Source organism: Electrophorus electricus, chromosome 1 (genome assembly GCF_013358815.1).
Source record: "Electrophorus electricus isolate fEleEle1 chromosome 1, fEleEle1.pri, whole genome shotgun sequence".
Classification (NCBI taxonomy): Eukaryota; Metazoa; Chordata; class Actinopteri; order Gymnotiformes; family Gymnotidae; genus Electrophorus; species Electrophorus electricus.
The window spans coordinates 17,295,684-17,316,019 of NC_049535.1; the positions used below are offsets into that span (position 1 = coordinate 17,295,684).

The 20,336-nt window shown below is 43.6% G+C and overlaps 2 protein-coding genes across 5 annotated transcripts; one reads left to right on the forward strand and one right to left on the reverse strand.

The window, feature by feature from the left end:
• Window positions 1-1,081: 1,081 nt before the first annotated feature.
• utp6 (UTP6 small subunit processome component) lies at window positions 1,082-10,990 on the reverse strand. The gene is made up of 19 exons (XM_027012335.2): window positions 10,768-10,990; window positions 10,582-10,666; window positions 10,412-10,453; window positions 9,248-9,340; window positions 9,087-9,134; window positions 8,802-8,865; window positions 8,579-8,697; window positions 8,350-8,427; window positions 8,038-8,119; window positions 7,851-7,932; window positions 5,782-5,957; window positions 5,590-5,669; window positions 5,358-5,435; window positions 4,720-4,899; window positions 2,280-2,360; window positions 2,022-2,131; window positions 1,863-1,929; window positions 1,683-1,755; window positions 1,082-1,553 (listed from the first exon to the last, which is right to left on the reverse strand). The coding sequence occupies exons 1-19, from the start codon at window positions 10,857-10,859 to the stop codon at window positions 1,399-1,401; spliced, it is 1,785 nt and encodes a 594-aa protein (XP_026868136.2). The 5' UTR covers window positions 10,860-10,990; the 3' UTR covers window positions 1,082-1,398.
• Window positions 10,991-11,406: 416 nt separating this feature from the next.
• suz12b (SUZ12 polycomb repressive complex 2 subunit b) lies at window positions 11,407-20,152 on the forward strand. 4 transcript variants are annotated; one of them, XM_027012343.2, is made up of 16 exons: window positions 11,407-12,194; window positions 12,511-12,557; window positions 12,818-12,882; window positions 13,099-13,167; window positions 14,400-14,449; window positions 14,539-14,624; window positions 14,738-14,969; window positions 15,054-15,165; window positions 15,392-15,497; window positions 16,159-16,303; window positions 16,750-16,853; window positions 17,057-17,200; window positions 17,522-17,679; window positions 17,886-18,084; window positions 18,260-18,339; window positions 18,534-20,152. In XM_027012343.2, the coding sequence occupies exons 1-16, from the start codon at window positions 12,029-12,031 to the stop codon at window positions 18,832-18,834; spliced, it is 2,064 nt and encodes a 687-aa protein (XP_026868144.1). In that variant the 5' UTR covers window positions 11,407-12,028; the 3' UTR covers window positions 18,835-20,152. The 4 variants fall into 4 exon arrangements, with proteins under 4 accessions (XP_026868144.1, XP_026868142.1, XP_026868143.1 ...); XM_027012341.2 differs by having other exon boundaries at window positions 11,408-12,194; window positions 16,129-16,303; XM_027012342.2 differs by having other exon boundaries at window positions 11,410-12,194; window positions 15,057-15,165; window positions 16,129-16,303.
• The last annotated feature ends 184 nt before the right edge of the window (window positions 20,153-20,336 follow it).

Consider the following 20,336-nt stretch of genomic DNA (forward strand, 5'->3'; position numbering starts at 1 on the left):
GGCAAAGTGAGTGTTACAGAAAACACCCTGGTGGTTAACAGCTACAGTACCTGTCCAAGATAGCCTGCTGTTCCCAGCAATTACTCTGTTCCAGTCAATAGCTGCTTTGTGAGTTCAGCAGGCTTTGGGAGCCCTGCTACAGGCTGGTGTCCTACCTCACCGCCACAAGCCACAAGCTTTCATTAACCTCTCATTTTAGAATGTTTCATAATATTTAATGTCTTGTTTAAAAGACTTGCAGGACCATTTTAGAGAAGGGGCATTTCATGACAGCTCATTTTCCAGATATTAATATATAATTAATACAGAATAGTGCTTTATGAAGTGTCCTTAATGTGTGTTTTAAAATAGTCATCAGCTAGGTATTTGGTAGCTTTTGGGTGTTTATTTTCTTTAAGGTAACAGCCATGTTGGTTGAGGTGTAAACCTATGTTATGTCAAATTAGTTTTCTATTTTTAAAATACTTATGTAATATTAAACTTCTATAATCTTATGTAAACATATCTTGTTTATACAATTTTGTCCAAATGTTTTTCTCCCACTTTGCATAGCTCATTAGGAAGGTCTTAATACCCATTCCACCTTATTTTATTTTAATGTTTTTGACCTGAACTAAACAAAATACTGCAGTTAATCATGAATCCCATTACCATATTTGAATGCTGTGTAAAAGTGTGGTTACCCTGAAGGAGTCCATTTTGTATCATGAAGTCAAAGTACAACAAGAGTGACCAACCGCAAATGTTGTTCAACTTTGCATGATTTTCCTCTGCACCATTACTGATGGCTTAGATCTGCATTTACTGTAGAACACCTGAGAGTTCCCTCAGAACCAAACCAAAAAACATTAGTGTATCCAACTTTAAAAGAATGTTTAATTGATAAATGGAGAAAGTGGTTGTACAAGGATATCTCTGTACTGTAGCACTGTCAGTAGCCTACATCAGCTCTGACTGAAGATTACTTTACCTTCTTGAAATGTCAGTAAGTAACTGAGTTTTTCCAAGCAACACTGTAGTGGTAAATATGACAATTAATACATACTAGAAAATGAATGATGACCCCACATTTTGTTAATACTGAAATCAACTATAAAACGTTTATTTCTGGAATATATGATTTGGAGGACGGTGAGACTTCGCAACAATACAAAAAGAAAATTTCATTTTAATGTTTACAAAAAACAGCAGTCATTCTTCTAAAAGGCAAAATGCAGAACAAACTAAGTGTAATTCTGGACAGAACAGGATTTTTTATGGAAAATTTAAACAGACTGATGGATTATTTCAAAGACAGGGCACAACATGCATCTTGTCTCGTTGTGCAAGATGGAAGGTTTCCTTGGCGATGTGCTCAACAGCGTTACAGCAGCAATAATCCACATCTCCAGGCTGCTTCTATATGTGTCCAGTCTGCAGAAGAGTGTACTGCATTGTGAAGCGCTCCACACTCTCCCCAACCAGACTCTTCATGGCCCTCCAGTGGAGCCGGCCACAGTTCTCGGGGTTTCCCAGGGCGCCCAGCTCCTCACGGATGAAATCCATCCACAGATCTACAAAAGCAATTCCTCTGGTTATAAACTTGACTGTCAGAAACAAAGATGCATGCATCAGCTTACTACACTGAGCGTGAAAAGTCTCCTTCTGGCTCCTGCAGTTCCTTTGCCTTGGTTTGAGCTCACCATCGTCAGTGGAGCCGAACTCGCGCAGTGCTCGCTCATAGTAGTCTCGCAAGTTGCTTATCTTTGGATTTTCCTGTGAGCAAAACAAAGGCATGTTTTGTTAAAACTGGGCCCATGAACCTTAATTTCATTTGCCAGAACCATTTCCAAAAGCACAGACAGAGCTGTAGGTTTACTCACTTGTTCTTTCTCAATCTGAACCATCTTGGTAAAGAAGGCCTTACTGAAGGGTCTGTGTTCGTGTAGGCTGGAAGGCAATTTTGACTGGTGAACTTGGACTCTATAAACACGTCATGATCCTCATTAGCCGAGGGCATTTTCTGTGAAGGCGGTGTCTACCTTTTGAATGTCTTCCTGGCTCTTTTATAGCCCCCAGTTTTGTAGGCCCACTCCAGATAGGTTTCCTTCATCGCTGCTGAAACAGCTGGGACAGTTGACAACAGGGCTTTCTGGAGCCGAGCAAAGAGAGGTCTTGGTCAGCGGGGCTTTTCTTATAACTCATGTCACATCAGTCCAAGGAAAGTAATAGCAGAACATACAGGTGTAGGTCAAGGTACCGGTCTGACACCGAACCCCAACGCTGGCTGCAACTGGTACCTGAAACAGAGCGTCCGTGTCCTGTGGACACTGTGATACTATGCTCCACTCAGCATACAGCTGCCACAGGGGCAGACTGTCCTGTAAACCACATGGAGAGATGTTAAAAGACCCAGCTCCTTGAAAGAAGAGAATGCTTAAGAAGTCTTTAGAAATATGCCAACTTTGTCTCATTAGAATATTTTAGTAGTATGCTAATAAAGTAGCATGACATGCACCCATCTCAAAGAAGAAATATCGTATTATTAAACATATGACTTGGACAGAATTAAAGGCACCCTTCCCTAAAACTCAGGTTGCACAACATTTGGCAACAATGACAGCCTCCAGTTTTTGTAGCCATCTGTGAGTATTTTGTATCTCTCTGCCAGTAGTGTCTACCCCTCTTCGATTCTTCCAAGCTCTTGAATGTTTGCAGAGTTTGGGTTCCCAATAGCTGATTTCAGCTCTCTCCAAAGTTTTCAGTTGGACTGAGAACAGGACTTACTGCTGGCCAGTTTGAAACAGTCCATTTTTCATTCACAACCATTCTTGTATACTTGTTAAATGTGTTTTTTGGGTCTTTATCCTGCTGTAGGCTTCGTTTCATAATGTATAAACATAACACTGCTTTGCTTTGTCAAAGAGCTCCATTTAGGTTTCATCTATGTCCATAGGACATTTTCGCAGATGGATTGTGGTTTGTCTATGAATGTTTTGGCAAAGTTCGGATCCTAGATTTAGTAAGATTCCAGGCAGGGGACAAGCCTTTACTTATAAAGCACCTCAGTTATGGAACACACATACTTCCAATTTTTAAAACTAGGTTCAAGACTTTTTTCTCAAACTTCTGGTTAGCTTCCTGTATATAAAGAACACAGCAGGACCTGGTCATAGTGTTTTCTGGAGGTCTGTGGTGTTGATGCTGTTGTCTGGCCCATACATTTGTTCACAGTGACATGGGTAGAAGACAATGTCTCTGAGCGTCCTCAGGACCGTGGTCACCCTTTGGCTCTCCCATCCAGTTCTGCTGCTATAGATAATCCTGCCAGAGCTGCATGCTGATCACTGGCACGTGTCTGTTGTTCATGGACTCCATCTGTTTGTCCATCTTTACAGATCTAACTTTGTCTCATCTGCATGTTACTGTGGTAAATGATGCCAACACTGGACAAGATCTGCTCACTGGTGATCCGAGATGATGCCAGGAAATGTCCTGGTGCTGCCACAACAGATGAGCTGATCTTGCCATATTCACCCACCCACTCCATCTACTCTGATAGGGGCAGATACAGTTTGGCTACACTAGACCCACTGAAAAGCTGACATCTATACTGAACTAGCTGGATGGACCTCCCAGGTTTCTTTTTTAAAATGACACCAAGGGAAATAAAAATAGTCAAACAGTCATAACACCATCAGCCCTTCTTATACCTTCTTTAAGCAATGGGGTCCTTCTTGGCCTCCACCCAAGGAGGCTTTTTTTGTTCAATAAGTGGAGTATGACACCGGTTGAAAGCATCACCCCAGATGTCTCCAGCTCAGCCTGCAAGTTCTTTGCATGTTGTGTGTGGTTTCTTTTCAGCATTTCAACCCAACTTTTCCAAGGTCATGCCATCAATTTTAATCTTTTCACCACGACCTTCTGTTCTTACAATCGCAAACTTCTTGATAGGATTTCAAACCATTTAGGTAGGGATGCCAACGTCTTTAGAGCTCTCGTTAGACTGCTTGTTTCTGGTCTGTTCAGACAGCTCCCGTCTTTTCCATTGTGAACAAGAAACAGAATAAATCTGACCTTTTTAAGCATCAAAGCCACCATTCACAGGATAGTCATATGAGCACTAACAAAGTGTGGACAAGTGAATCATTTCTAAGTAACAGGAGAGTACATTGCTGTTCTTTGTTTCAAAGGGTGCCAGTAATCAAGTCCTAACATTTTCATTTTTGTATCCTTTGTTTCTACCATTTATCATCTTTTATTTGCTAGTTTTGTGTCGTATGAGTTTATTTGTAGGTTAACCAAGCTGTTCCACTAAAAGACTAATGTTGTTTAGTGTCATGGACGTTCACCACTTCATTTGCACTTTAAAAACTATTTAATGAGTGATAGCTGAGGTCTGAGCTTTTCTGAGGCCTGGAGGGTTTTAGTCTGTCGTCTGGGAGCACAGGGTAGGGAATTCTACACACACCTGTTTTAGGCAGGTTCCATTTGCTGTAGAACTGTGTGTGTGTGCGCTTCAGATACAACATAGGCAGAATGACTACACTGTCATTACCATAAAAGCTTTAATGTGTTAAGCTTTATAGAAGGATGCCATTATGAGGATTTTGGACCTAATGAGTTTGTGTTACTGTTACTGGAAAGTAAGTGCTAAGAACAGGTGTCTAATTGGAGCAGACTGCACCAGTGATGGTGTTTGGAGGCATACGTCCCAATAAGGGGCACCTGGACTGTTACCTTGGGATTCACATGCTTCAGAGCTTCCTGGAACAGAGACCCCACCTCACCACTCTTTACATGGACCAATGTCTGCAAGCTCAAAGACCAGATCTCCACCGACTGGCTGAAGCATTTGGTGGCCGCTATAGCAACTTGAGTGGCAGTGTCCATGTGCCCGACCGACAGTAGGACCTGTAGCTGGGGGACGAGACAGCAGTGACCTGGATTATTCTACTGCCTTGCAGTAAATTACTGGCAAAAGTCTGGAGGATCTACTGTGCTGCAGTTTGGTACTTTCCTTAATGCAACACACCTGCTGATTCAACTCATCAGCTAATTATCAGACACTTCATTATCTTCAGATAATTACCACCCACAACGAGTCCTGTCTGAATTAAGGAATCCTACTGTTTTATTATTATTATTATTATTATTATTAGATTCAGCACTTCCTGGTAGCCAATGCAAGTTAAGTGCAGGTACTCCAATTACTGTCCAGAGGCTCAGATCCAGAGAGGAGTTTGATTAATGTGTTCTGCTACACGTATAAGTCCAAGTTAAAACTGCAGCCTAGTGATCAACTTTGTGCCACCAACTTTAATTCAGTGTTGGTACTTTGCGACAACAATGATTGTAAAGCAAACTCATGGTCTCACCCAGGTCCTGTAGAAGGACTCCTGAAGCAGCAATGCATCATGGGCTCTTTGTAGGACCTCGAGCAGCCGCTCTCTTCTCTGAGATTCACACCATCACAACAACCTGAGCTCAGTCATGCTTAAACACACATACTGAAACTGCACTGTGCATAATGATACTGTGCATAATGACACTGTGCAATCACCAGGACGTATACATTAACTCATTTATTTAAAAAAAAAAAATTCCTACCTTTTCTTTGAGCTCAGTGACATTAGTTTTCCTCTTAAATCTGTCCAAGCAGAAAGTTACATAATGCGTCCACATTGGCTCTGCAGAAAAATATGGACAGATAGAAAACTGATAAACAGAGAAGTATTTCCCTCCTGTCATCTGGCACTGTGCCAGCTGGTAAAGTATAGAACTAGCTCGGTGCTCTGGTACCTGTGGCGAGGCTCTTCAGGCCCTCCTCGTAAACGGCGCAGCAGCGCTCCTCCCTGCGGTCCACGTCGGAGGCACGGCCCTGGGCCGAGTGCAGCTTGGGGGCCCCCGGCGCCTCCAGCTCTCGACGCGCCATGAAGTCCCACGTCACGGACTCATCGGTGTGTTGGGCCTGCAGGCTAGACACAGCTCACTGTGGTTATGCCCCATACAGGGTCGCACGGCTGCGGTTTCTTGTTGACTTGTGATCCATTTTTGAAAAGGGTACCATGTAATCTTGTCAGTCACTATTTGCTTAGTAGATGACCTCATAAGTTCATACAAACTAGCTTTAATGTGCCCTACTGAAGCATGGTTAGCATGGTTATGACTACATGCCAAACTGGTAAGAAGAGGTAGAATGGCTGCTATATATTCAAAGATACTGCAAAGATCATTCACCTGGAAACTTGGGTCATTTTGAATCCCTGTGTTTTTTTGAAAAGTGCTTCCAAAATCTCCAAAATACTGCAGAGATTTCACTGAGGACTGTTAGTTATCTTCATCAAACTAATAGTAATCTCCATCGATTCTGATTGTTTCATCACAGCTGATGAGTTTGACCTCCAATACAGCTTAAACAGTCATGGATGTTGTGACACCAGTAAAGAAGAGCTTATCAAACCAAGCACTGTGGAGAAACATCATGACAGTAAAAACCCGTAAAAGAGAGCTGAGTGCAAGTAGAGACAAGTGAAACAATCGCAAAATATGATCTGATCTATAAACAAATCCTTTCCACTTTTATCTTGAAGTTAGAGGGCTGGACAGTCTAATTTTTATTAACAGGAACAAGAACACCCACACTCATTTTACATTTATCACGGTGGACTAGAGAATATATACCCCAACCTTGCAGGTTTTTTCAATGATAAGATTATAAACATTAGACTAACCATCAATACTTTACTCGACTAAAGATACAATAACACTAGCTTCACCCAGAAGCAACCAGGTTGTCACAATTTAATACAACTGATCAGAAAACAGTGATGACTTGTTAACCTGCCAATAGACTTTCAGAAAAATATATTGGGCCAGTTATTAAAACAATCTGTGCCTATATGTACGTGTCTCAAATTTTCAGCTTCCAGGCAAGATAAACTATTTTTAAGTAAATGAGAAACTATGAAATTCCAGTCAGATTTCTGACCCCACCAGAGTAGACAGACCTTACAAAATAACTGACACACCTGAATACTTACTCTAATAATACGTAATTTCTGGTATTACTAGACCTTAGTCTTCAGTTTGACCCTGTAGCTCACAATACTTCTGGACAGTTTGGGAAGCTGGGTAGGACTAGAACAGGACCAGTTCTCAAATGCTGTGTCGTATTTACAAAGTCTGAGTTACTTTGTCAGGAACAGTGATCATGACCCTGACAGGATGGGTGTAACCTCGACTCCCTCGGGGTTCGGTACACTTCTGTTCAAACTGTACATGCTCCCATTAGGCCAAACTCTGAGACAACACTTCTTATTACAGGTACGCAAATGACTCATAAGTACGCTTCGCTCTCTCACCCGATTACAGCCTGGTAGCATAGAAGACCATCTCAAAATTAGTGCACATCTTCAATCAAGGGCTTTTAAAAAAATTAATTAATTAATTAATTAATTAATTAATTAAATAAATACCTGGTCAGAAATCTAAATTCAGACCTACATGAAACTACAAGAGGAGACATTTTGGCTAAATAATCTGGTGGTTTACAGGACATTGGAAAGACCACAGTTTTGGCATGGTGGACTAGAGCAGTGAAAGACCATCATGCAGTTGAGCGTTTGCCGCCGGTGTCGTGAGCCACACAGACCCTCGCTATGCAGCGAGTGGAAACCAGGCAGAAGCCAGATGAATGTCATCTCTCCATCAAGTACATCAAGGCCTTAAATGCTAGAATAAGTTTTGGCCCTCATTAAAAACATTACTGTACGGCATGACTAAAAAATTCTAAAGATACCAGACACCGATCTTCAGAATGTATGAATGTGACTCAGATTTCATGCAGCTACATAAAAAACCTGCCTTACTTTTGAAGAATTTTGTCTTGCAGATCTTTGGTGAAATCAAAAATGGCAGCAATTTGTAGCAGGGACAGCATGAACTGTGCACCTGTGGAGAAGACGAGGAGTAGCAATTAACTACTAACTCAGCAACTAAAAAAATAAAATAAAAAGAATAAACGTGCAGAGTGAAAGATGACGAGTAGACAAACACCTTTGATTTTCTCCGTGGCATCTCTGTAGACTACTTCAGCCAGCCCACCACTTAGGATCTCTGGAGAGAACGTGTACTCACCCTAAGGAGAGCAGTCGTGACCATTAACTCGTGCTTTATCCTGTTACACACTGTTGCAATTCGTAAAATAAACTGAAAAATCTTATATAAAGACTTTGCAAAATGTTTAACTGAATGTTACAATAGGTACTGAATATTACATAGCACAAACTGCAAACCAATAAGATTTATAGCTAGACAGATGATCCTCACTGTTCCTATAAAGACAGGATGACAAAATGACAAACGTACAATGTCGATTTTGGCCATTTCCAGTTCCTGCTGCTGTTTCCTCAGTTTCTCTGCGTGCATCAGCTCCATCCGGAAGTACTAAACATCGCAAATCAAACAGACGGCGCATTTCGAGCGGAATCAGCCCACTCCTGTCATTCACAGGGCCTAAATCAAACTTGCATGCAGTGGAGTTTACTCGGCATGTGCTCTCCAGAGCCACTGTCCGGGGAGAACTCCACTCCCTCACCTCCTGATAGACCTTCTGGTTCTCCGGATGGAAGCGAAGCGCCCGTAGGAAGAGGTGCCGAGCGCTCTCCGAGGAATTCAGGTCCTCCATCTCACATTTGGCCGCCATGATCCATAAGCCTAGCCAGACCATCAAAGCAACGACTTAAAAAAATTTTAATTCTTCTTGCTGCGTGGCACTTATGATGTACAGGATTGATGGCAAACATGAACGACAACTTTACTGGGTTTGTCAGGGTGGATAGCAAGCATGGAGGAGAAGACCTTGCTCAACTGGCTCTTGGTCCCCTGAGCAGAAGAAAGAAAATAAGAGCATTACACAACCTCACAAAGTAGGTCAGTCTGAAGAATACATTTTAAAATGTAAAAACATCTGGCCAATATTAATTTTATTTATTTACACATTTACTTTTCTTACAATATAACGGTTGTACCAACGTAATGTCAAGGCATATGGTGCATTGCCAACTGAATGTGAATAAATGATTTTGAAGGACTGGTGTGCGTACCCATTTCTTACAGAAGGCAACCTGGGACAGCCACAGCTGGACGTCTTCCTGAGGATGAAGAAAGGACAAGCTTTGATCCTGCGAGTGCCAGTTCAGTACGTTCAAAAACAATACATAACCAGTTTTATGCAAAGCTTCATAAAAGACTACACCATTTATACCTTCCACTTTGAAGCAGCTCTCTTGAAAACATTGTTTATCCTCTGTATAATGGGGAATTCGATGTCCTCCCTTTTGAAGTGGTAGCCAATTCGCTGAAAATATATAAAATTACACAACAAGAAGCAAAGGTCACTCCTGCCAGGTTTTAATCTGGCGACGCCATCATAAAATAACTCAATGTGCCAGGCAAAAGTGGGAATAACTCCATTAGGTTTGTGAAGGCAGAGTGACAGTGGTAAAGACACCAGTAGCAGCAGAGACAGTGGTAGAGGCTGGAAATTGGTAGTGGATGAAGGCAGGGAGCTTCAAGTTCCACAATGCATTTCGGTAACTTCATCGGGGCCGCACATGGTGCAGGATTCTGAGGTTGAGCGAATAGTTTATATCACTGAGCCAACAATTCCATTTAAGGACATAATTGAGGAAGGCTTTGAAAGAAAGAAGCTGAAATATGCAGACTTTGCAGCTGAGGTGAAAATGGTTGGCAGGCACATGGTCGGCCAGTAGGCACAGGAACTAGAAGATGTGCTCACCGCCTGAGTTACGGGTAGTGGGAGCTCTGTGGTTAAGGTACTTGATTTGTAACTGGTACTGGTTCAAGCCCCACTGCCAAGTTGCACCCTTGAGCAAGGCCCGTAACCCTCAATTACTCAAATCGGACTCAGTCATAATTCTAAGTTGTTTGGATAAAAGCATCAGGTAAATGTGTAGCCAAGTCAACTACTACACAACTTGTTGAGTGTGTTTTTTTTAAAGGGCATTCACCAAGAATAGCATTAAAAGTTGTAAGAGGTAGCTGAAAGGACTAGTCACTAGTGGTGACTAGTGGTTACTAGTGACTGGGGATCAGGCGGTCACAAATTACTTTGGTGGGTGTGTCAAGGTGTCATGTAACTGGTGGAAATGGGCATGCGTAATTGTGGCAGTGGGGCTTGTTGTGGCCTTAGTCACCGGGTAGACCAATAAGGATATATTTTTGTTGTTTTTATGTATATATTAACAGTCTGTGGTTGTATATGTGGAACTCATTACAATGGGCATATATTATTGGTGTCAGTTGGGTTTCATACGTCCTTAGACACTACACAGATATATATGTACATATTTAAATATTAAAGGTTTTTATCCTTCTCAAACTGGAGGCAGGTAGCCAATTTACTCACAGCTCTTCTTTTCTTGATGAGTTCCAGCACATTTATTTCATACTGATGAAGGGAGAGAAAAAAGACTCTCTTAGGCAGACATTTATAACTTAACATTTTCCAGCAATTGAGAACGGCTTGCCAATTAGCCCGAAATCTCGCGTGATTCGGGACGGCTGGCCAACACGCACCTGAACATATCCGATGAAATCGTCTTTACTTAAAACGGACCTGTGTAACTTATATTCCAGGGCTGTCGATCTTTTCAGCATAGATCTGTAAAGAAATCATCCCGTTTTAATAAAAACACAGCGGCTTTAGCCACTTTATAGGCGGCGACTGCGTTAACGTTAGCCACCTTGGCTAACGGTACTCACTTCACTTCTTTCTTGGTGAAGAGTCCGACTCTTTCCAGTTGCTCCAGGCCTGGAAGCCTGTCCTCTACTCGCTGCTGCACTATATCAGCCATTTCAACGTGTCGTTTTATTTATTTATTATGTTTGGAGGGATTGGAGCTCTGAAACCATCTCCCTGCTTGCATCGTTTGCACGTGTGTAGAGGAAGTTATGATTTGTTGGGATTTGTTGAACGTCCGGGTCCTTGTTACAAATAGATCCGTGTAGAAACAATTATTGAAGTAAATACATCCTGCGGCTAGTTCTGGCTAGTTCCGCCGGTTTACAACAAACTAAATATGTGTTTTATATTATTTCTTTGATGTTTTTACTTTTGATGTATTTGTTTTTGCGTTTTAATTTTAAGATCCACTAGTCCTGGATCTGAAACTACTTTTTGTATAATACATATACAGCTAGGGCCAACAGTAAGACGCTTTTTACAAATTTTCCCATTATATTATGTACAAAGTTTCCGTAATTGATAATAAAAAATTATGGCCAGTGAATAAATGCACGTACACTTTCAAAATGAACCAAAACATTCTTGGCGGCAATTTGTAACTTCCACCAATCTTTATGTCCCGTCGATCAAAACATGTTGCACCAATCCCGTGTTAGAATTACAAACTGGGAAATCTGATTGGATGACGTTTAAGTAGGCGGTTGCGCAGTAGAGCCATACCGAGCTGGGGGCGATCGTTATGCGCGGAATTACATTACTTTGTAGGCTTTATTCATCCAAAGAAACTACGTCTATATTGTGATAAGATACAAATATGAATATGAACAGGCGGTGTGTCGTTTATTGAACAACACCGTCCATAAAAGAGCGTTTGGATGGCTAGTTCTGCTCTGTTGTCATGTCTTCGTCGGCGTCTAGTGTCGCTAGCTAACGTGCTAACCGCATCTGTTGAGTGCTAACGTTAGCTAGGCTAGCTAGCTTTCTAATATTGGTGGCGAATTGGATATCGATCGTCGGATATTTACCTACGCTGGCCAAGCGGTTAAAGTTTCTGATGTTTCCCGTCGTAACGTTTGCTGGTCAGGGCGACTGGTACCTGTGGTGATCCAATGTTTAGGTGATGTTGTATTGTTGAAAAAGGAGCGGGCTGGCCGGGGTTTTTATGCTAGCCCAGTCACTCACGTTAGCTAGTTGGGCAGCTAGCTAGCTAGCTAGTTTTGACAATTACATTTACTCTTTGCTGTTTTAGTACATGGGCGGAGGTGTTGCTCTGTTTTAATGGCTCCTCAAAAGTACACGGGTCAGGTTATGAGCAGTGCTTCCAACTGCAAGGCGAATGGCACGGTATACCCGACCTCGGCGGCGGTGGCCGTGAACACTGCGAAGAAGCCCAAGATGGAACAGATTCAAGCCGACCACGAGCTTTTCCTGCAGGCCTTCGAGAGTAAGTTCGGGGCAAACACCTGGCAAACACCGGGCAAACACCGCGACCCGTATCACCCACGGCAAGATGCCCGCACTCCCAACATTTCGCTTACTGTTGAGGTTTTCTCGCGTCCAGTGTGTTTTAAAATGATTAATGTATATAATCGTGGCAAACATTTTAGATAGTAACGCTGTCAGGCTCAAATCCACCACTTCCAGAGTTTGTGTTTTCTTCATAGTTTATGAAATTAAAATGGCTAAAATAAACATTCGGTTGATTGACGTGGTACGACGCATCGTTATAGAACTAATACTAATGTCTTTTATACAAACAGAGCCTACGCAAATATACAGATTTCTACGGACAAGAAACCTAATTGCTGTATGTATATGTTTAATGACTTTCCAGAAACCTTGAAAAATGACTACTTTGCTCTTAATGGTGCAGTCTTTTCAAAAAAAGTTTATTTATGTATCCTTCCTACATTTTCTCATGTGCCGAGCACACACAGCATTTTTTTTTCTGTGAGGGATAAATGCACAGTACAAGAGGGTTGATTTACCGAAGTGATGCCGTGCTTTTCTGCCATTTATTTTTTTTGGAGTCTAATGCCTGATTTTGGTTCTGTTTCTCTGCTATAGCCAATCCTGCTACACAGGTCCCTCACCTTCATGTCTCACAGAAACTCGCGATCTAACGCCAACAGGTATCGACACATTCTGAATACTTACAAAATAAAAATTACTGCATAAACTGTCATGCCCTACCACCTTCCCTGCTTACGGTGCTGTCATCACAATCAATGTTATTGAAATTGTACCTACTAATTCAGTGTGCGCAATTTTATTGGCTCAAAGACTACAGTAAAATAGCTATTACTATTTAATAACCGAGTGTTTACCAATACCTGTTCTGTTCTCAGAAAAATATTTAAAGTGGATGACATGCTTGCAAAAGTGGAGCAGATGAAGGGGGAACAGGAATCTCACAGGTACTGATGCTGATAGACACATTAGTGAGGTGAATCTCACAGGTACTGATGCTGATAGACACATTAGTGAGGTGAATCTCACAGGTACTGACGCTGATGGACACATTAGTGAGGTGAATCTCACAGGTACTGACGCTGATAGACACATTAGTGAGGTGAATCTCACAGGTACTGATGCTGATAGACACATTAGTGAGGTGAATCTCACAGGTACTGACGCTGATAGACACATTAGTGAGGTGAATCTCACAGGTACTGATGCTGATAGACACATTAGTGAGGTGACTCTCACAGGTACTGATGCTGATAGACACATTAGTGAGGTGAATCTCACAGGTACTGACGCTGATAGACACATTAGTGAGGTGAATCTCACAGGTACTGACGCTGATAGACACATTAGTGAGGTGAATCTCACAGGTACTGACGCTGATAGACACATTAGTGAGGTGAATCTCACAGGTACTGACGCTGATAGACACATTAGTGAGGTGAATCTCACAGGTACTGACGCTGATAGACACATTAGTGAGGTGGATATGCGTGACCAGTTTTTTCTGTCTGCTTGAGGTTGAGTTGCACTGCAGTGCTGCTACCAGTATCCCTAGCTGGAAAGTTGCTGTCGTTAAATAATCAGACTTTTGTGGTTAGAAAATGGCATATTCCATCAGCAGGTTGCCAGTACAACTGTTTTCAGTGACTAGTTTGATTCAGAATTTGTCCAACCGTAGGCCTTATACAAACTGCAATGACTTAAGGCAGAATTTAAGAGTCACTGTCAGGACTGTGATGTGGGAAACATGTATTGTGATTATATTGCTGCATATTGTGATAGCAGTGTATTAAAACAGGGTGTGAATACTTGAGATAATATGAATGTATTGGTCTGTATTATACTAATTTTATAGTGAGTTTGATCAGCCTACGTTTAGTATACACTAAAAAAAATTGTGGTTTTGTTAGAGGGTCATTTGGTTTTACTATTTAGCATTATTACCATTGCATAGGTGAATAGTGTGCTAATGATTAACAAATGGAATGTTGTGCTATGGATTTTTGAGGTTATAGTCTGAGTTTGTACTGGCGGAGATAAAAATGGTATCAGTGTAAGTATTGAAAGAAAAATCCATTAAAATGTACACATTTACACTGTGGCTAGTCTTGTGTGTGACTTTAATTTGTGTGTGAATTGTTTACCTTTTTTCGTGTTTAACTTGTCTTCTACTGTTTAGCTTATCATCACACATGCAACTGACGTTTACTGGATTCTTTCATAAGACTGGTAAGCACTAATGATGCACTATACAGTTTGTTTTGGATAAAAATTACAAGACATGTTTACATTAATCCAAGCTTGTTTTTTTTCCATAGATAAGCCATGTCAAAATTCAGAAAATGGACAAAACTCAGTTTCTCTTGAGGTGCTACTCGTCAAAGTCTGCCATAAAAAGCGTAAGGTAAGTGTTCAGGAAGCTTCTCTTGAAACGGTACTGGATGACTAGCGCCTTAAACTACAATAACCCACTTTATGTGCGGCACGTGAACGGTGGTGGCCATTTTGTTTCGGCAGGATGTCAGTTGCCCCATAAAGCAAGTGCCTACGGGGAAAAAGCAGGTGCCTTTGAACCCAGATGTCAGCCAAGCCAAGCCTGGTGCCTTCCCCTCCCTGCTGGTGTCCAGCACAGAGTTTGAGCCTAGCAACAGCCACATGGTGAAATCCTACTCACTCCTGTTTAGAGTGACTCGCCCAGGGAAGAGAGACCCCAATGGCTTTATTACCGGAGAGACAGATGAGAATATCGGTCAGTTGCTGAGTTGAGTCAAGTGTGTTAAGTTCCCAAAAGTGCCTGCTGGAGTGCATTGCTTAAACTACTGCTACATCCCAGCAGATGTGAAGGAGGAGCTGGCAAGCAGGAAGAAGAGGAGCACATCTCACCGTGACGACGGGGATGCCACCGAGACGTTTGTTGCACAGATGACCGTCTTTGATAAGAACAGGTACAGGACGAGTGCCTCGTCAAGGGGTTGGGGAACCCACACAGTCTTTAAAGTGGCGACAACCCACATTAAATCAACATTTAAGGAGGAATGTGCTCAGATGTTGATGAATTCTGTGTCATTCAGTTTAAAAACCAAATTTAACAAGCAGTATAAGTAGCCAACTTTGTCTGGCCGGGCCCCTCTGACGGACAGTAGCGGTGAATGTCCTGCTTTGTGCTGGCAGGCGGCTACAGCTGCTGGATGGCGAGTATGAGGTATCCATGCAGCAGATAGAAGACTGTCCTGTGAGCAAGAAAAGAGCCACGTGGGAAACCATCTTGGATGGAAAGGTGCGCGCTCGCCAGCTTCTCTGGACGCAGTTGCTGATCTTCTGTGTGTGGGATGTGTAAATCGCAGGCGACGGTGGTTGTTCACCTATAGGCCATAATAGCAACACAGGAGCACGCCCGCGTCTCCGGTGTAAAAGCACGTAGGTTGTTCTTTACCTAGCAGTAGGTGACAGGAATGTCAAAACTCTCACAAAATGTGGAGCTCAATGACTCACCGTCACTGTTTTAAAGCATTTACACAAATACAGAGTTACAACCAAATGCAGAGTTTAATAATGCACAGATTTATTAAATGAATCCTCAGAGCTCAACCTCATACCAGCCTGGGAGTTGTTTCCTTGCCTGGGTTCTCATGGTGCTCCTTGAAGTTGGCATGTGGTAATGTTGGGGCAAAAAATTGCCTTTCAAATAACACCCAGTTAAACTAATTTGAAATGAGGCTGTCAAATAGCGTGTTGTTCTCTGAACGGAAACCGTTCTGGTAGGGACGACGCTGCAGCTCAAACAGTTATAGCATCTTATTCACAATCTCTTATATTCGACTGTAACTGCTTAATATGAATTTAGCCGGGCATATTTCGATCCCCGACATGTTTGCCCAAGTGAGGGCGTCTCTGCGGTGTCTTTGCAGAGGCTGCCCCCATTTGAAACCTTCTCTCAGGGACCAACCCTACAGTTCACTCTCCGCTGGACCGGGGACGCCAGCGACCCCTCGACGGCGCCGGTGGCCAAGCCGCTTTCCACGCGCAACTCCGACGCCAGCGTCCCCGAGAGCCGCCCCGCCACCCTCAGATCCGCCCCCATGGGTAAGAGGGAGGGGGTGGAGGCGACGAATCACCCACGCATGCTAGCGCGCCTGGCGGTGGAACTACAGGGGACATGCTAATGCTGACTGACTTCCATTAGCTTTCCTGTTTCCGTTTTTATTTATTTACTTTGTGGTAGCATGATTGGACTAAAAGAAAGCAGGGTTAATAAGTTAGGATTTTTAAAATGTGAACTGTTCCTTTAAGCTTTGGTAATGTGGGGTTGATGTTTTATCGCAGTGTTTTTTTTGAAGCAGTGTTATTCAGTTTGATCAGGAATGTTCGCATCGAACATTCAACGAGCTGCTCATGTATTTTTCCCCAATTTTTTTTAACAGTTTTCTATTGGTCCAAAGCACAGTAGTCATTTTGCTAAGCTAGCCTCGTTAGCAGTTCTCCAAGTGTAGACGTTCAGTGTTTCTGTCCCCCCCCCCCCCGTGACTCAGCTGTGAAAGACACGGTGACCAACACCAGCAGCAGTACTGGCGTGCAAACCAGGAGGGAGCAGTCCGTCTGTGAGCCCAGACAGAAGCTCCGCATCTTCTACCAGGTGTGTGCCTGGCCTCCCAGAACACTGCATTCTGGGAACGTAGTATGGACAGCTCCAGTGTTTCAGTAGTTTAGTCTGTAACAGTTTAACATCACGCCTGAATTTACCTCGTCACCAAGAACTTCAAGGGCTAAATCGGGTATTTCAGAGCAAGAAAGCTGTGCAGGGCTGTGAGTCGCGTCTGTCTGTCTCCGTCTCTGTAGTTCCTGTACAACAACAACACACGGCAGCAGACGGAGGCCCGGGACGACCTGCACTGCCCCTGGTGCACGCTGAACTGCAGGAAGCTCTACAGCCTCCTCAAACACCTCAAACTCTCCCACAGTCGCTTCATCTTCAACTACGTGGTGAGCGCAGAACTGGCCACACCCTTCTTTCACTTACTGCTGTCCGATTGGGTCCTGGTTCGACCGGGCACCTGGTGATCAAGACTCGGAGGACCAAGATCAGGTCCTCTTTTGGCCAGGCAACTGTTTGTGCTAATCTAGATTATAATCTACAGTTCAGGTAGAAAGAACACTGCCTAAGAAATAAAGGCCTGGCAGTAATCATTTGAATTCAGTAATATCTGATTCCTTCATAGTGTGTATCTGGTTTTGTGCTCCCACCGATCGACCAAATGCTTGTCACCGTGATGTGACTGCCTGTTTGTGTGTTTGGCACCTCAGCCTCATCCTAAAGGCGCCAGGATAGACGTGTCCATAAACGAGTGCTACGACGGCTCCTACGTGGGGAATCCCCAGGACATCCACAGCCAGCCTGGCTTCGCCTTCAGCCGCAACGGCCCTGTCAAGAGGACGGCTGTCACACACATCCTGGTCTGCAGGTTAGCAGCCAATGAGGGTGTAGAGGAGTCGCGTACATGATTTTATTTTGTTTATTAGTTTTCTTGTGACGCAGTGGCAGACGTAGCCATTTGTGCTCCTGGGTCAACCTTTCGTGTTTCCGAGAGCAGCTGGCTAATTTTTTTTAGCTCGTCCAGTAAAGAAACCACAGCAATCCTGGTTGAGACACTAAGGACGTGTTTGTCAGGCCCAAGCGGACCAAACCGAGCCTGTCGGAGTTCCTGGAGTCGGAGGACGGCGAGCCGGAGCAGCAGCGCACGTACGTGAGCGGCCACAACCGCCTGTACTTCCACAGCGATAGCTGCATGCCCCTGCGCCCGCAGGAGATGGACGTGGACAGCGAGGACGAGCGGGACCCCGAGTGGCTGCGGGAGAAGACCGCCACGGTGAGAGCAGCTCTCGCGCTAAACGGCCCGTCCGGTTTGCCAAGCGGCGACGGGGCACTGCGTTCTCGAAGCGGCTTGAACGCGGCCCTGAAAATGTGCTCGGGGCCCCCGAGCCGGGGAGAGAACCGCCGTCAGTTTCCTGCTGTGCCGTAATCGGCTGATTTGTGATCCGCAGCAAATCGAGGAGTTCACGGACGTGAATGAGGGAGAGAAGGAGGTGATGAAACTCTGGAATCTCCACGTCATGAAACACGGGTATGTGTACGTGTGTCTTGTGTTAAAGGTGGCCGGTCCATGTCGTTCAGTCATTATAGATAGATTAGTTTGAGATTCTGCCTACAAGGGTCAATGATCTTGTTATTTATTTACAATTTTTTACAAATCTAAACAGTGTTTACAGGCTGGAGGTCTCCTGACTTGGTATATACGCTCTTTCTCCATCCCTCCAGATTTATAGCTGATAACCAGATGAGTCAAGCCGTGATGCTGTTTGTGGAGAACTGCGGCCCCCACATCACGCGCAGGAACCTGTGCCGCAACTTCTTGCTGCACCTGGTCAGCATGCACGACTTCAACCTGGTAACCACGGCGACCATCGACCGCGCGATGGTGCGCCTGCGGGAGATCCAGGCAGAGCTCCCGGAGCTGGAGGAAGGACAGGACGGCGTGGGCGGAGCCTGCAACGGCCATGCCGTCTCCTCAGGGTTCTCTCTGCACGGCAAGCGCACCAAGAGCGCCGTTACAGACTGACTGCCAAGCGGACCCCCACCAGACCCGAGGGTCCTGCGATCAACTCCACTGTGGCTCTGGAGCTCGCCGGGACTCTGCTGGACATCTAGAAAGCACAGCATTCTTCTGTGGATCTATAAGTCACAGAAACTGTGCTGGTGCTCCTATAGTTTATAGAAACTTTGCTAGAGTTCTAGGCCAGAGACTGGCTGGGAGCTCTAGAGCCAGAGTCGGGTTGACTTTAGATGAGGCAGGGTCTGCCCGGGCGAAACTGTCTGGAATGGCCGCATTTTAAACTCAAATGGCCTCCCTTTTTAAGAATTGATGCGATTTTTGACTGAATGCTGCGTTTATTTTTTTCCCTCTTCACCTCTCTGCCACACACTGATTCATGTCTTTTCTGAAAGTCCCCTTTCTTTTGGGACAGCAGCTTTGATCTGCCCTCAATCATGGCAGCGATGCGTTCATATTGTTTGCATCATGCTATAATTTGAATCACTGTAGAATGGGAACACTGTTTTGACTTTATTTTTATGCATATATTCATTTCTCACAGTTGCTTCAGTGGTCCATTAGCATGTTAGTTCTTGTTTCCCTACTTGTTTCAATAGCTGATGGTTCCAAATGTTCGTTTTTTTGTTGTTGTTGTTTTGTTTTCTTTTCTTTTCTTTCACATGTCAAGACTCAAACAATGCTCCCTGGACTGTTTTGACTGGGGCACATGAAACTCACCCATGTGTTTTCTAGATCAACAATCAAAGGCGGAATGCAGTTTTTCTGAAGAACTGCAGTTGCCATCAACACCCAACCCACCGACGCTTCCATATCCCATTCGTGTGGAGTGTAATGACTTTCTTGGAGTGTGGCACCTTTCCTATGTTGTCTCAGCATTACTAATTAATCAGCAATATTATACATGTGTTCAAGCTTGTAACCCCCCCCCCCCCCCCATTGCCTTGAGTATAGGCTAATGGCACACTTGATTTAAATGTGTTTTACAAAATTTAACTGCTTTTGAGAACAAGCGTGTGTGTGAAAGGATGGAGGGACCATTGCAAACCCTCTCCACCAGATGATTTGTTTTCTCAAGAAACAGCTGAACACATGTAGAATAGTTTTTCCAGACCTGGAAAACTGGTTAGGACTTTGAACCAGTATATTAATGGCTACGGTGGACAAGTTATAGTATATAAAATGCCAAAGTGTATGAAATACATCCCCCCTCCCCTTTCAATATACAGTGTATATTTCAATTTGTTCATTTTGCAAAATTGCATAGGTTTCCCTGTAACATGAAAATATATGACAAATTAAAATCTTGACTAATTTCATTGAAAAAGAAGTGCTATTGCTGCAGCTTGCCAAATTGTTTCTGAACTTTCATAAAGTCTTTGCTTAAAGTTTTTTTTTTTTTCTTGTTCATTATCAGTGCAAATGACTCCTGCCTCCACTGATATCACTAGCTAATGACAATGAGACAGGAAGTTTGGAGCACGTTGACTCCTCTGGTCATTAAACAAGAC